Genomic DNA, 12,420 nt, shown 5'->3' on the forward strand with positions numbered 1-12,420 from the left:
TGAAGATCCTTGTAAGTCACAATACGTGTCAAAATACGCGTCTCATCCGGTTTACTGTCCAGTGGAGTTGATTATACTAGACTGACTTAGTGCTTGTGTTAGCATGGAAGCTTACCCTCTAAAAGCAAGACAAAAGATTACTCTCGACCCTCACAATAGGTCACAAAAAGAACTGACCAGCCCAAGTTCAGCTAGGAGCAATCAGGCTGGAAACTGTACCATACATAATCTAATAAAATACACCAAATCCACTGTCTAAAACCAATACCATATATATTCAGTTAAACTATGAAAAATGCCACTGCCACTGATTAATGAATGTATATTTTACAACCCTGTCCTTTATTAGGCACAAGCTCGGATGTGCAGCGGCCATGTCGCTGTGTGTACTTGGAGGAGATGGCATCAGCACTACAGGGGCAGACTTGGTTCGATCAAGAGTCATTGCCACAGGTACTGAGCTTAAGATTGACACCAGTTACCTGATAAAATGACAGGATCAATTTCAGAAATTTATGACCTAGGGACAGAACCAAATCTTCCTGTGTCATTGTCACCTTAGCCCCATATCGTAAAGCTATCCCAGCACAAGAACTGTTGCATTAAATGAGTGAGTGAGTTAATGCTTTACGTCACATCGGCAATATTTCAGCCATATCGTGATGATACACTATAAAAGGCATGATGGTCATAACAGTACGTTTGCTGTGATGCAGGTCATGTTTGGAAATCAATATTTTTATAAGGGCTATCTTGCACAAATGTGAAATGTCTGTGTTTGCACATCTTTCCAAGGCAAAGGAGTTAACTGACTATAAAAGTCCAGTTTCAACCCTTGCCGAACAAGGCTTGAATAACAAGTCAATACATAGTCCAGTCAAAATCATGGAACGAAATCGACATATGGTTCATAAACGATATGGCAACTGCCGTGTCAATTGAAGGATTTGCAGAGCATGTGTACCGTCAAATAGGCGTCAACAGATCTTTTCCAAATCTTTTCATGTTTTTAATCTAGGTGCTCAAGTGATTTGATGCACTTCGCAAGGTGAGACTAATTTTATTAAAAAAAACAACTTGATTATCGATCAGATTGTCTTCACTTGGCGCCGCTATTTTGTTTGAATCAAATGCAAGTGATATAAAGAGGTGGAATCTGATTGGTCAAAAGGAAGACATGTAAGAGACCTAACCCGTAATCGCCACTGGACGCGCTATGATCGAACCACAAAATCCCAGCCTAGTTCGGCAAGGGTGGAAACTGGACTTTTACAATCAGTTGACTCCCATGACTGGGGAAGAATGTGTTTGCATGACTAGCGAGATGAAATGTGATCTGTTGGTATTTGACTAAGACCATTTTTGAGAGACATGAAATGTGATAAACTGGTGATTTACTAGTCCCTGTTTAAGAGATATGAGGAGGCACGGGTGGCCCAGTCGTCTAAGGCACCGCGATTCCCTGTGCAGAGTTGCGGCCCTTGGGCACGCCAGAAACCTATGATTGTGGGTTCGAATCCTGGTTCGCCCCGATTATGTTTCTAGGTTTGTCAGCACCATACCCATGCTCGTGGGGTTCACTGAAGTGGTAAAGGTCTGAGACCTGCATTTCTTCGGGCTTTCGTCCCACATTAAGCTGACACGCCGTGATATAACTGGAATACTGTTAAAAGTGGCGTTAAACCCAACTCACTCACTCACTCACTTAAGAGATATGAAATATGATATTGAAGAGACGAGAAGGCCAACTGTAGGTCAACATTGTTTATCACAAGATATCACTAATGTGGACAAGTTGAACATTTTCGAACCTAATTGTCCTCACCATGGCAACCCATACACACAATTCCATTCATTCAAAACATTTTAAACTCACCAACTGGCATTCCAAAGAGTCCAAAATCATGGCATCTTGGTTGCAGTTATCGCCAAGTATTAGAGTTACCTCCCTTACATCAGTCACTCAGCATTATATTGGCATTTGACCTGTCTGTGATTGGGAGATGTGAAATGTAATATGTTGGTGTTTTACCAGGCCATGCTCTAGCAATATGAAATGTGATTTATTAGTGTTTGACTAGGTTTTTTTAGTGACACATCATTTATGTTACATGCTATTTTTGTGTTTGACAAGGCTTTGTTTGAGAGATATGTTATGATATGTTGATGTTTGACAAGGATGTGTTTCAGAGATGAAATGTGACATGATGGTATTTGACTAGGCCGTGTTTGACAGATTTAATGTGATATATTGATGTTTGACTAGGCTGTGTTTGAGAGATGTAATGTGATCTGAATTGACTAACAAAAAGTCGACATCAGCCAATCAGAAAGCTGCTTTCTCAAGTTTTTATGTCAACCTGGCAACTTTCATTTCAGACTACACTTGAAAAATATGTTGATACAGTTCTCGATTAAAGTTTTGAACACTGAACAAACGAACATTCAGGAATGTCAACTATATGGTTGAGATTGTATGGAAGTATTGTGCAACGCCTCCTCCGTTAAAATGTTTATCCCACGGAAGCGAGAGCTAGATGATAATTTTGACGGAATCAGTCGCACGGGCTGTAACTGTCGTTCAGAATACCCTGTGTTAACGTTTTTGAGGTTGCGTGATTAGAAAACATATTCTGACTGTCACTTTCATGATCTGGTAAAGGACCCTTTGATTGGTCAGATGAAAGATCGTTCTGACGTGACCCATAATGGGATGTCCTCAGATCTTTGTTTAGCGATAGCGAGAACTAAGATCTGATTTTATTGAGATCGTGTGATATGGTGATGTTTGACTAGGCCCTGTTTGAGAGATGTAATGTAATATGTTGGTGTTATACCAGGCCATGTTTTAGACATATGAAATGTGATTTATTACTAATATTAGTGTTTGACAAGGTTATGTTTGTGGCTTATCATATATTTCACATGCTATATTGGTGTTTGACGAGATCGTGTTTGACATATGTAATGTGATCTGTTGATATTTGACTAGGCCGTGTTTGAGAGATGTAATGTGATCTATTGGTGTTTGACGAGGTCGTGTTTGATATATGTAATGTTGCATGCTGGTGTTTGACTAGGCCGTGTTTGAGAGATGTTATGTGATCTGTTGATATTTGACTAGGCCGTGTTTGAGAGATGTAATATGATCTATTGGTGTTTGACTAGGCCATGTTGGAGATATGTAATGTGATCTATTGATATTCGACTAGGCCGTGTTTGAGATGTATAATGTGATCTATTGGTGTTAGACTAGGCTGTGTTTGAGAGATGTAATGTGATCTATTGGTGTTTGACTAGACTGTGTTTGAGAGATGTAATGTGATCTATTGGTGTTTGACTATATCTTGTTTGAGAGATGTAGTGTGATCTATTGATGTTTGACTTGGCAGTGTTTGAGAGATGTAATATGTTATGTTAATGTTTGACTTGGCTGCGTTTGAGAGATGTAATTAGGTCCGTTGATGTTTGACTTGGCTGTGTTTGAGAGATGTAATTGGGTCCATTGATGTTTGACTAGGCAGTGTTTGAGAGAGTGATGATGGAGAACCCGGCCGACAGCATGGTGACATCCCGGACCTCTGGGAAGGATGTCCGGGCAGCAGCAGCAGCATGCGAGGCGGAAGTGCTGAGATACCTGTTCCAGTGCTACACCCGGTTACAAGCATCCACAGAGGAACTACAGGTAACCGTAAACACAGCATCACACATCATTGTTGACTTATTGATAAATACCCCTGTGGAATTGGTACAGAAATGGAGAAAAAGGATCCTCTCTTATTTCAGGATCAGGATGATGATTTGGATGTTTTTTGTTTGTTGTTTAACGCTGCACTCAGCAATATTCCAGCTATATGATGGCGGTCTTTAAATAATCGAGTCTAAACCAGACAATCCAGTGATTGACATCATGAACATCGATCCACGCAAATTGGGATATGATGACATGCATCAACCAAGTCAGTGAGCCTGACCTCCCGTTCCCATTAGTCGCCTCTTACGTCATGCATAGTTGCCTTTTATGGCAAGCATGGGTTGCTGAAGACCTATTCTATCCTGGATCTTCAGGGGTCGGTTTAGATATTGTCCTATTTTCTAATGCTGTGGTTGATACTCTGATTTGCAGGAGACAGCTGTTTTCCATCAGTGTGAGGACCTTATCATCATGAACGCCCGCAACTGTCTACAGCAGACCGAGCTGTTCCCCACGCAGAAGGTCCATCTTCAGTTTCTGGACATATTCCAAGAGGAGTTCGAGTTTTTGGCAGGTACGCATAAAATATTTAAAATATTTGCTTGAAAAATGATGCTTACCATGTAGAACCTTAAAATAATAATTACAGCTTTTGAGAAAAATGTAATTTTCCAAATTAAGGTATGTGAAGCTATTGATATCCCTGATGAATATGTGAAGCCTATTACTGATGTCCCAAGCCAATATGTGTAACCCAATCTTGTAGTCCCAAGCCAATACGTTTTTATGGCTCAAGCCAAAATGTAAAGTCCTTTCTTGATGTCCCAAACACTTATGTGAATGAATAGTCAATATTTGAAGCCCATTTTTGTCTTCCTTGTGAATGTGTATTATTTCCTTTCAATATGTGAATCAAGATCTCAGTGTTCTCACCTCAATCAGAGGCTCAGTGGTGTTATTGTTCAACACTGGCGTCCACAATTATATGATGGCAGAATGACTATATGCTGTAAAAGGTATCCAAAGCCTGACTTCTGCCCTCTCCTGCAGGAGGACTACACACAGTGGCAGAGAGTTTCTTCCTCCATCTGTGTCGCGAGATCAACATCAACAAGGAGGAGGGCTCCCTGCTGGAAGTGTTCAAGCCAGTCCTGGAGGTGGTCAAGGAGAAGTTCACCAAGGAGCTGTCCCTCACTCACGCCAACACTCTCTACTACGTGGCCTTCCTGGAGTTCTTCAGTAAATCAGCTCCATTGGGAGAGGTAGGCAATGGTATTTGCAGGTTGAAGTTCTTTCTTCGGAAAAGCATTATGTTTATGGGGGGCAGTTGGGTAGCCTAGTGGTTAAAGTGTTGGCTCGTCGCGCCGAAGTCCCAGGTTCGATTCCTGACATGGGTACAATGTGTGAAGTCAATTTCTGGTGTCCCCCGCGGTAATATTGCCAGAATATTGCTAAAAGCACCGTAAAACCTCACTCAGTCACTCACTCACTCACTCGCACATTGTGTCTATTGTATTTCAATGGGCCCCGGGCTTTAAGGGATTTACATTCTGTGAAGAATTGCGTCCCTTGCCAGTGCTAGGATCTGCTTATCATGTTTTCTAATTCTCAATTGCTCCTATTTTGATCCTTTATCTGTCTCTACCAAAGATGTCCTTGTGGCTAAACACTCTGAATTGTGACACTTGGGATTTTATCCCATATTGAGTTGACATCCAGTGTCTGTTCAGAGTAGTGATGGATCCAACTCTGTCACTCTTGTTGAGAAAAGTAGGTCAATATGATGACATGGCTAAGGTTAGCTAGCCCTTCTTGCCATTCATGTTACTCCAACAACAAAGACTTCATATGGAGTGCAGCAAATGATGCAAGTGTCCATGAGAAATAAACATTTTGTGGTCCTGTACGATCTTATTAAATCTATCAGATCTTTCATTCCTCTGCGTGAAGGTTTGGCCAACTCTCCATTGATGTGAAGCTTGAGCGAAACTCGGATCATCCAATCTAACTGGGAGGTTCCATAGATTCTTGTACCAATCAGATGAGGGGGCATGGGTGGCCCAGTCGTCTAAGGTGCCGCGATTACCTATGATTGTGGGTTCGAATCCGGGTTCACCACGATTATATTTCTAGGTTTGTCAGCACCATACCCGTGCTTGTGGGTTTCACCGAAGTGGTAAACGTCTGAGATCTGCATCACTTCGGGCTTTCCTCCCACATTAGCTGCATGCCGTGATATAACTGGAATACTGTTAAAAGCGGCGTTAAACCCAACTCACTCACTCACCAATCAGATGCTTCATTTCTTTACTGCCTCAATTCTGGAGTTTTGTCTTGAGAAAAAACACAGAGCTTGAGATAAGCTGCGTATTTGTGTAAAATATGCATTAAATAAACTGAAATACACAGACAAATCAAATCCTAGCGTATCAAATACGCAACAAAAACTATAAATTTGTTATTGTATATGACAACTATTAGATAAAATGATTGTGTACATTACAACTGTTAGATAATTATGATTGTGTATCAGCCAATCGCCAAATTCGCTTGCCAACAGTTACCTTTGGAAAAGCTTCTGCGACAAACATACTGATAGATGCCAATTGCAAAGCACATCGTGCCTAGTCAATGTACATGTTGTATCATAATAAGTCGCTGATTGGTAATTAAAATAATAATGCCTTTCTTAGAATGCTAGGTTTTGTAAAAAGAAATGGCTTCCCCGAGAGGGAGCTGCAAGCAGACGGGCATACTACTATTCACATAGTTTTGAATGATTTACAGGGATTGTTACAACACAGGTTTTAAGTTAAATACCCAAATTTCAAGAAACAGGTGGGTAAAATAAATTTGAATACCCTCTAAAACTAAACCCCCTAGGTAAAATACCCAAATAACTAAAAGTTTATCTATATCTCTGAAACAGGATGCACACTTTTGGGTGAAGGTGCCATGTTACTCAGAAAAGATACTCCAAATTGTTTGTGCTTGTTTTTGTGCATTCTCGAGATGGAGAAATCAGATATGCTGATCTGAATGTTTGGCTTGTCCATTTCAAGAATTAAAAGACTTGATTGGCTGATTGGAAAGTTCTCCTCCTGTGTGCCCTGATGGTTGGTTTGTCAGCTGTTGACACAGAGAGCTATTGTATTGAAGTTGAGGTTTTTGTAGCTTTAGTTCTCTTTCAGATTAAATCCTCCTTGGGGCACTTATTGCATTTTCCTGGCTCAAGAAAATCTACATGACATAGTTGTAACCATTTTCCTTAATAAAAATTGTTACCACACAAAAAACTTTGTTTTTTTTGTATGATATACGTCCACCCTTATGGTGCCTCACCCTCCACGGCGCGTCACGCCAAGGGAAGCAACTCTCACCCAAATCACTTTCCTTATGTCATCTGACAAAGACAGACGTGCTGTTTTTTTCAAGAAAAAATAAAGACAAGATAATCGTTCGTACAAGAACCATGGCAGACCAAACTGTATGTATGGTACATTTCTTTCATGCAAAGGCGTAATACCTCGCATTGTAAAGTTATAAAGTTGTAATTATGTGACACGTGTACGATACCTTTGAAATGAAGGCCGTCGTAGCGTCCATTTTGTAGTGCCACGTATGATATATGTAACACCAGGGCCATCAAAAACGGCTTCGGTTTTTTAATCTATATCATCGGGCTTTAGCCTACAATCTTTTCCTTTAAATAAACCCAAGGTGGTGTGTTAATTATTTTAAATTACACTTACCTTTTTTACGGGTTTTCTACACCTTCGCGCGTAACACGCCCACTTTGGTGTTATAATTATACTACGACATTGGCTATTAGTATCGCGTTACCAATCGCATTCTAAATTACGCCTTTGCTTCTAGTTACACAATTTATGCACGTATCTTTCCGATCTTTCAATCGCACTGATACACTTTATTACCCTTCCCGCCAAACTCAAAAATTACGGTCTTTTTTACAGACCTTCAAACTGTGTACGGGGTGCTCGGCTTCGATTCCCCCCCAAGACAGGCATGATACTTGCATAAAGTGTTTGGCCGAAGACGGGCATGACGATGGGTCATGCCCGATCTGTGTTGCATTCACACCACGGGCGCAGAAAAAGAGAAATGTGGACCTCTTACACTTTAAGGGTCTATTGAAGGCGGGGGTGGACATTAGATCGGCAAAGACCGCCCCGCCCCCCTCAAAAAAAGTAAGAAAGGGTAAAAAGGCAGCTGAGACTGTCTCCTCCGCTCCCTCCCCGGGGGCCGGGGGAGAAGGCTCTAGGGTCCCCGTCACAATCACTGCACCCTCTCCTGCACCGTCTTTGGCAGACATCTCTGCCTTGTTGAGGTCGCAGATGGCGTCGATGATGGAGGAGGTAAAGTCTCAGCTCCGAGAGGAGTTGCGGACCGAGCCTTCCCCGTTGTCGGCGCCGGACGCGGCTTCGAGACCTTGTGATATGCCCGGCGTCGGCCGAGGCAGGCCACTTGGTCTCGGGGACGAACTCAGACCGGGCTTCGGCGCCGGCTCGAGGTCGCTCCCCAGCGGAGGGGTGGCGGGCACTGGCCCGTTCACTACCGACGCACAGTTCTCCCTAGCGGAGCCAGACGCCTCTTCCGAGGCCGAGGCTTCCTCTAGCGGATTTCTAGCCCAGAGCCAGGTGGGTTCCCTTGAACCCCCGGCACCTCGGAACCGGGACTCGGCTTCGGGCCGGGTGCAGCCCGGGGATGCGAAGGCCCAGGCCTTCGGGCGTCCCCTTCCGACTTCGTCTGCCTCTTCTCTCGGGGAAGAGTCGATTAATTTCGGCTCGGAATCGAGAGAGGAGGAGTGGATGGAGGAGGGGGGAGACGACTCGGAGACCTCGGGAATATTTTCCTTCGTTTCCTCGTTGAGGCATGTACGGGACAAGATGGTCCAGGTACTGCCTCAGGTGGCTGCGCCCATGCCCCAGTCGGATCTGACTGAGTTCCGCCTTCCGGGGGACGCTTTTGCTCCGAGCAAGGCGCCCCAGGTGTGGCTCCGTATTCTGTCTTCATTGGTGCATGAAGTCATCAACCCTCTGTTGTCGGGTGCCCGCAGGAAGTTCGACCTGCCCGAACTTATTAAGCGGTACCCGTTAGCAGAGGATGGTGATTTTGAGGTACCGGTGGTGGACGAATGCGTCTGGACCTCCGTTACCCTGGGGGGGTCTTCGACCCCCAACTTGGCTAAGGTCAAGCAGGGCCGGCGGTTGCCACCCTCTCCCGCGTGCGTTACGGAGCTGAAGGCTGCTTACGTTTGCTTCGAGGAGCAATATCGTAACGCATGTCAGCAGCTCCGGGTGTCCGTACACTCCGCTTATCTGTCGGCCGTACAGAGGGAGTTAGCGGGAGAGGGGCCGGCCGACTCTTCGGAGTTGGCCGCGCAACTTACGGAGGTACATAGTCATCTTGCGAGGGACGCTATTCGTAGCTGTGCCTCGCAGATGATGTGCGCAGTCATGGGCATGCGCAGGCTGTGGATGTCGGTATCCAAATACTCGGCTTCCACACGCCAGGATCTACTTGCTTTGCCTTATAAGATGGGTGCCACCCTCTTCCCTGGGGCTCAGCAGGTGGTCCGAGAGGCCGCACAGTTGTATGCCTCCATCAAGGATACTAAGGCCTTGTTGGAGGTACCATGCGTTAAACCGCGTAAGCGGACCTCTCCACTTGCTTCCTCCTACGCTGACGCGCCGGGTCAGAAGTCTGCACCTGCTTGGAAGCAGCCGCTTCCTTCAGGTAAGGGCGCCGGGAGGAGCAAGAGAGGCAGGGGCTGGGGCAGGGGCAGGGCAGCTGGTCGAGGCCAGCAGCCTTTTCGCGGGGCCGGGAACCCATTGGGTTCCCATTAGCGCCCGAAGCGCCCCGGGCGGACCCACGGTCGCATGTTTTCGAACTGCCGACAGCCGGGGTCTGCTGCCTCAAGCCGGATGTCCCCGTAGGCGGCCGACTGGCTCTATTCCTGCAGGAATGGGAGACAGTCACATCCAATCCCTGGACCCTGTCCACTCTAAGGGATGGCCATTTGCCTCGGTGGAAACATCATCCGCCCCCCTTCTCCGGGATAAAGCACACTCCGGTGCCTGCTACCCTGGAGAGGGCGGAATTCCTCCGTGCCGAGGTCGACGCACTTCTTATGAAGGCTGCGATCGAACCGGTTCCCGTGGGACAGGAAAGCGAGGGCTTCTACTCGACATATTTCCTAGTCACCAAAAAAGACGGAGGGTTCAGGCCTATTCTCAATCTGAGAAGGCTGAACAAACTTATAGAGGTACCGTCCTTCAGGATGGAGACACTGCACTCGGTGATCTCAGCTGTCGAGACCGGAGAATGGCTAACGTCAATAGACCTAAAAGACGCCTATCTCCACGTACCCATACACCCCGAGTTCAAGAAATACCTCAGGTTTTCTTTCGACGGGAGGTGTTATCAGTTCAGGGTTCTACCATTCGGGATCGCTACGGCCCCGAGGGTGTTCACCAAGCTGATGTTGATTCCCGCCCAAGTGGCCAGGTCAAAAGGTCGGTTCTGCCATTCGTACCTCGACGACTGGTTACTAAGAGCTCTATCGCAATCCCTGAGTCAGATAGCTACACAACAAGTGATAGATATTCTGATCACTCTAGGGTGGATAGTCAATCTCAAGAAGTCAGATCTGAGCCCTACTCAGAATCTAGTCTTCCTAGGGGCGAATTTCAACACGGTGAGCGGACTTGTATCTCTGTCACAAGATCGCATTACCAAGGTCAGAAGTGTTACTTCCCAGTTCCTTCTGTCCGCCAGTCACACTGCTCGTACATGGCTCCAGTTACTGGGCAACATGGCGGCGACAGTGGATGTGGTTTGGCGGGCGCGCTTGAGAATGAGACCCATTCAACAAGCGCTCCGTCGACTTTGGGTGAACTCGGAAGATCTCGAGACTGTTCTCGAGACTCCGCAGTGGCTCAATGCACACCTTCAGTGGTGGACCGAGGTCGGGAATCTGTCCCGGGGGCTCCCCCTCGACACTCCCGTGCCGTCTCTCACAGTTCAAACAGACGCGTCACTCTCCGGCTGGGGAGGCGTTCTGAACGATCACACTGCCTCGGGACTATGGTCCCAGCAGGAGATCAAACTGCATATCAATGTGCTAGAACTGAGAGCGGTCAGGTTGGTGTTCCAACGCTTCCTGGATCTGCTTCGTGGCCAAGTGGTGCGTCTAGAGATGGACAACCAAACGGCAATGACTTACATCCGGAAGCAGGGGGGAACGGTGTCTCCGTCGCTTCTCCAAGAGACGTGGCAGTTCCTCCTATGGTGCGACTCACACGTTATCAGGGTGCTACCTGTTTATCTCCCGGGGGTAGACAACGTCCGTGCGGACGCTCTGTCTCGCCGGATCCTCGCTCCTCACGAGTGGAGGCTCGACCCGGGGATATTCGGGATTATCTCCCAGTTATACGGGTCGTTCCAGGTGGATCTGTTTGCGTCTGGGATGAATCACCAGACACTAACGTTCTGCTCCCGAGTCCCCGACCCGAGGTCGGTGGCACCGGACGCCTTCCAGCTAGATTGGACGGACAGAATACTGTGGGCATTCCCCCCAGTACCTCTGATTTCCAAGGTCCTGTCTCAGCTAGCCACTCAGCCTGCGCGACTACTTGTGCTCCTGGCACCCCTTTGGTCGGCGCAGAGTTGGTTTCCAGTCATACTCAGGTTTCTGGCTCAGCCTCCTGTTCTATTACCTTTACGACCGGACCTCCTATCCCAGAACGAGGCCCTCCACCCGAATCCCAGGATTCAGTGGGTGGCTTGGCCACTGTCCGGAATCGCCTCCAGGAGAGCGGTATTCCTGCACGAGTTTCAGACACAATACTGGCTTCGCGGAGGGATTCGACAAACGTTCAGTACGAGGATAGATGGGCCTGCTATGCGCGCTGGTGTGTCGATAGAAGGATTGCAGATCCCTTTTCTGCAGATCTCGTAGCCGTACTTGAGTTCCTCCAGTCGCGACTAGATGTCGGCCTGGCCGCATCGACAGTCCGGGGGTACTCTACAGCTATCGCTGCCTTTCACGTCCCCGTCGACGGGGCACTTTTGGGTGCGCACCCATTAGTGCAGCGTTTTTTAGCAGGTGTGGACAGGATCCGACCGCCAGTCCGGCGGATCAGTCCCCCTTGGGAATTGTCAATCGTTCTTGATTGGCTGTCCGGTCCTTCTTTTCGGGATCTGTCGTCTCTCTCTCTTCAGCTGTTGAGCTGGAAGACGGCGTTCCTTGTGGCGGTAACGTCCGGCAGACGGGTAGGCGACATTCACGCAATGTCAGCCGATCCCGAACTAACTGTCTTTCACCGGGACAGGGTCAGTATTCGCCTGCCGGACTCTTACCGTCCTAAGGTCGCACACGCCTTCCACGTGACGGCTCCTATTGAGCTACCTGCTCTTTCACAGCCTTCCTCGTCGGGGACCACTACAAGACATGCTCATGTCTTGGATGTCCGCAGGACCCTTAAGTCCTATATCAGCAGAACTAAGGGTATCCGTAAGGATAATCAACTATTTTGCTGTTATGGCGGTAGGAAGGCTGGCTCACCTGCGAGCAAACAAACTATCTCGCGGTGGATAGTCTCTACTATATGTACGGCGTACACGCTTCAAGGCAGGGACCCCCCTACCAAGTTGAAGGCTCATTCGGTTAGAGCAGTGGCTACGACACAAGCGTATGCTGTGGC

At 47.0% G+C, this 12,420-nt stretch overlaps 1 protein-coding gene across 1 annotated transcript in view; it reads left to right on the forward strand.

The window, feature by feature from the left end:
- Positions 1–12,420, forward strand: part of LOC124146372 (ubiquitin conjugation factor E4 A-like) — a 38,567-nt gene that overhangs the window by 3,933 nt on the left and 22,214 nt on the right. The window contains exons 4-7 of the mRNA XM_046516636.2: positions 350–453; positions 3,521–3,685; positions 4,127–4,268; positions 4,745–4,956. Of these exons, the coding sequence (XP_046372592.2) occupies positions 350–453; positions 3,521–3,685; positions 4,127–4,268; positions 4,745–4,956 (623 nt within the window). The remainder of the gene's footprint in view (positions 1–349; positions 454–3,520; positions 3,686–4,126; positions 4,269–4,744; positions 4,957–12,420) is intronic.

Source organism: Haliotis rufescens, unplaced genomic scaffold (genome assembly GCF_023055435.1).
Source record: "Haliotis rufescens isolate VD_foot unplaced genomic scaffold, xgHalRufe1.0.p SCAF_11, whole genome shotgun sequence".
NCBI lineage: Eukaryota > Metazoa > Mollusca > Gastropoda > Lepetellida > Haliotidae > Haliotis > Haliotis rufescens.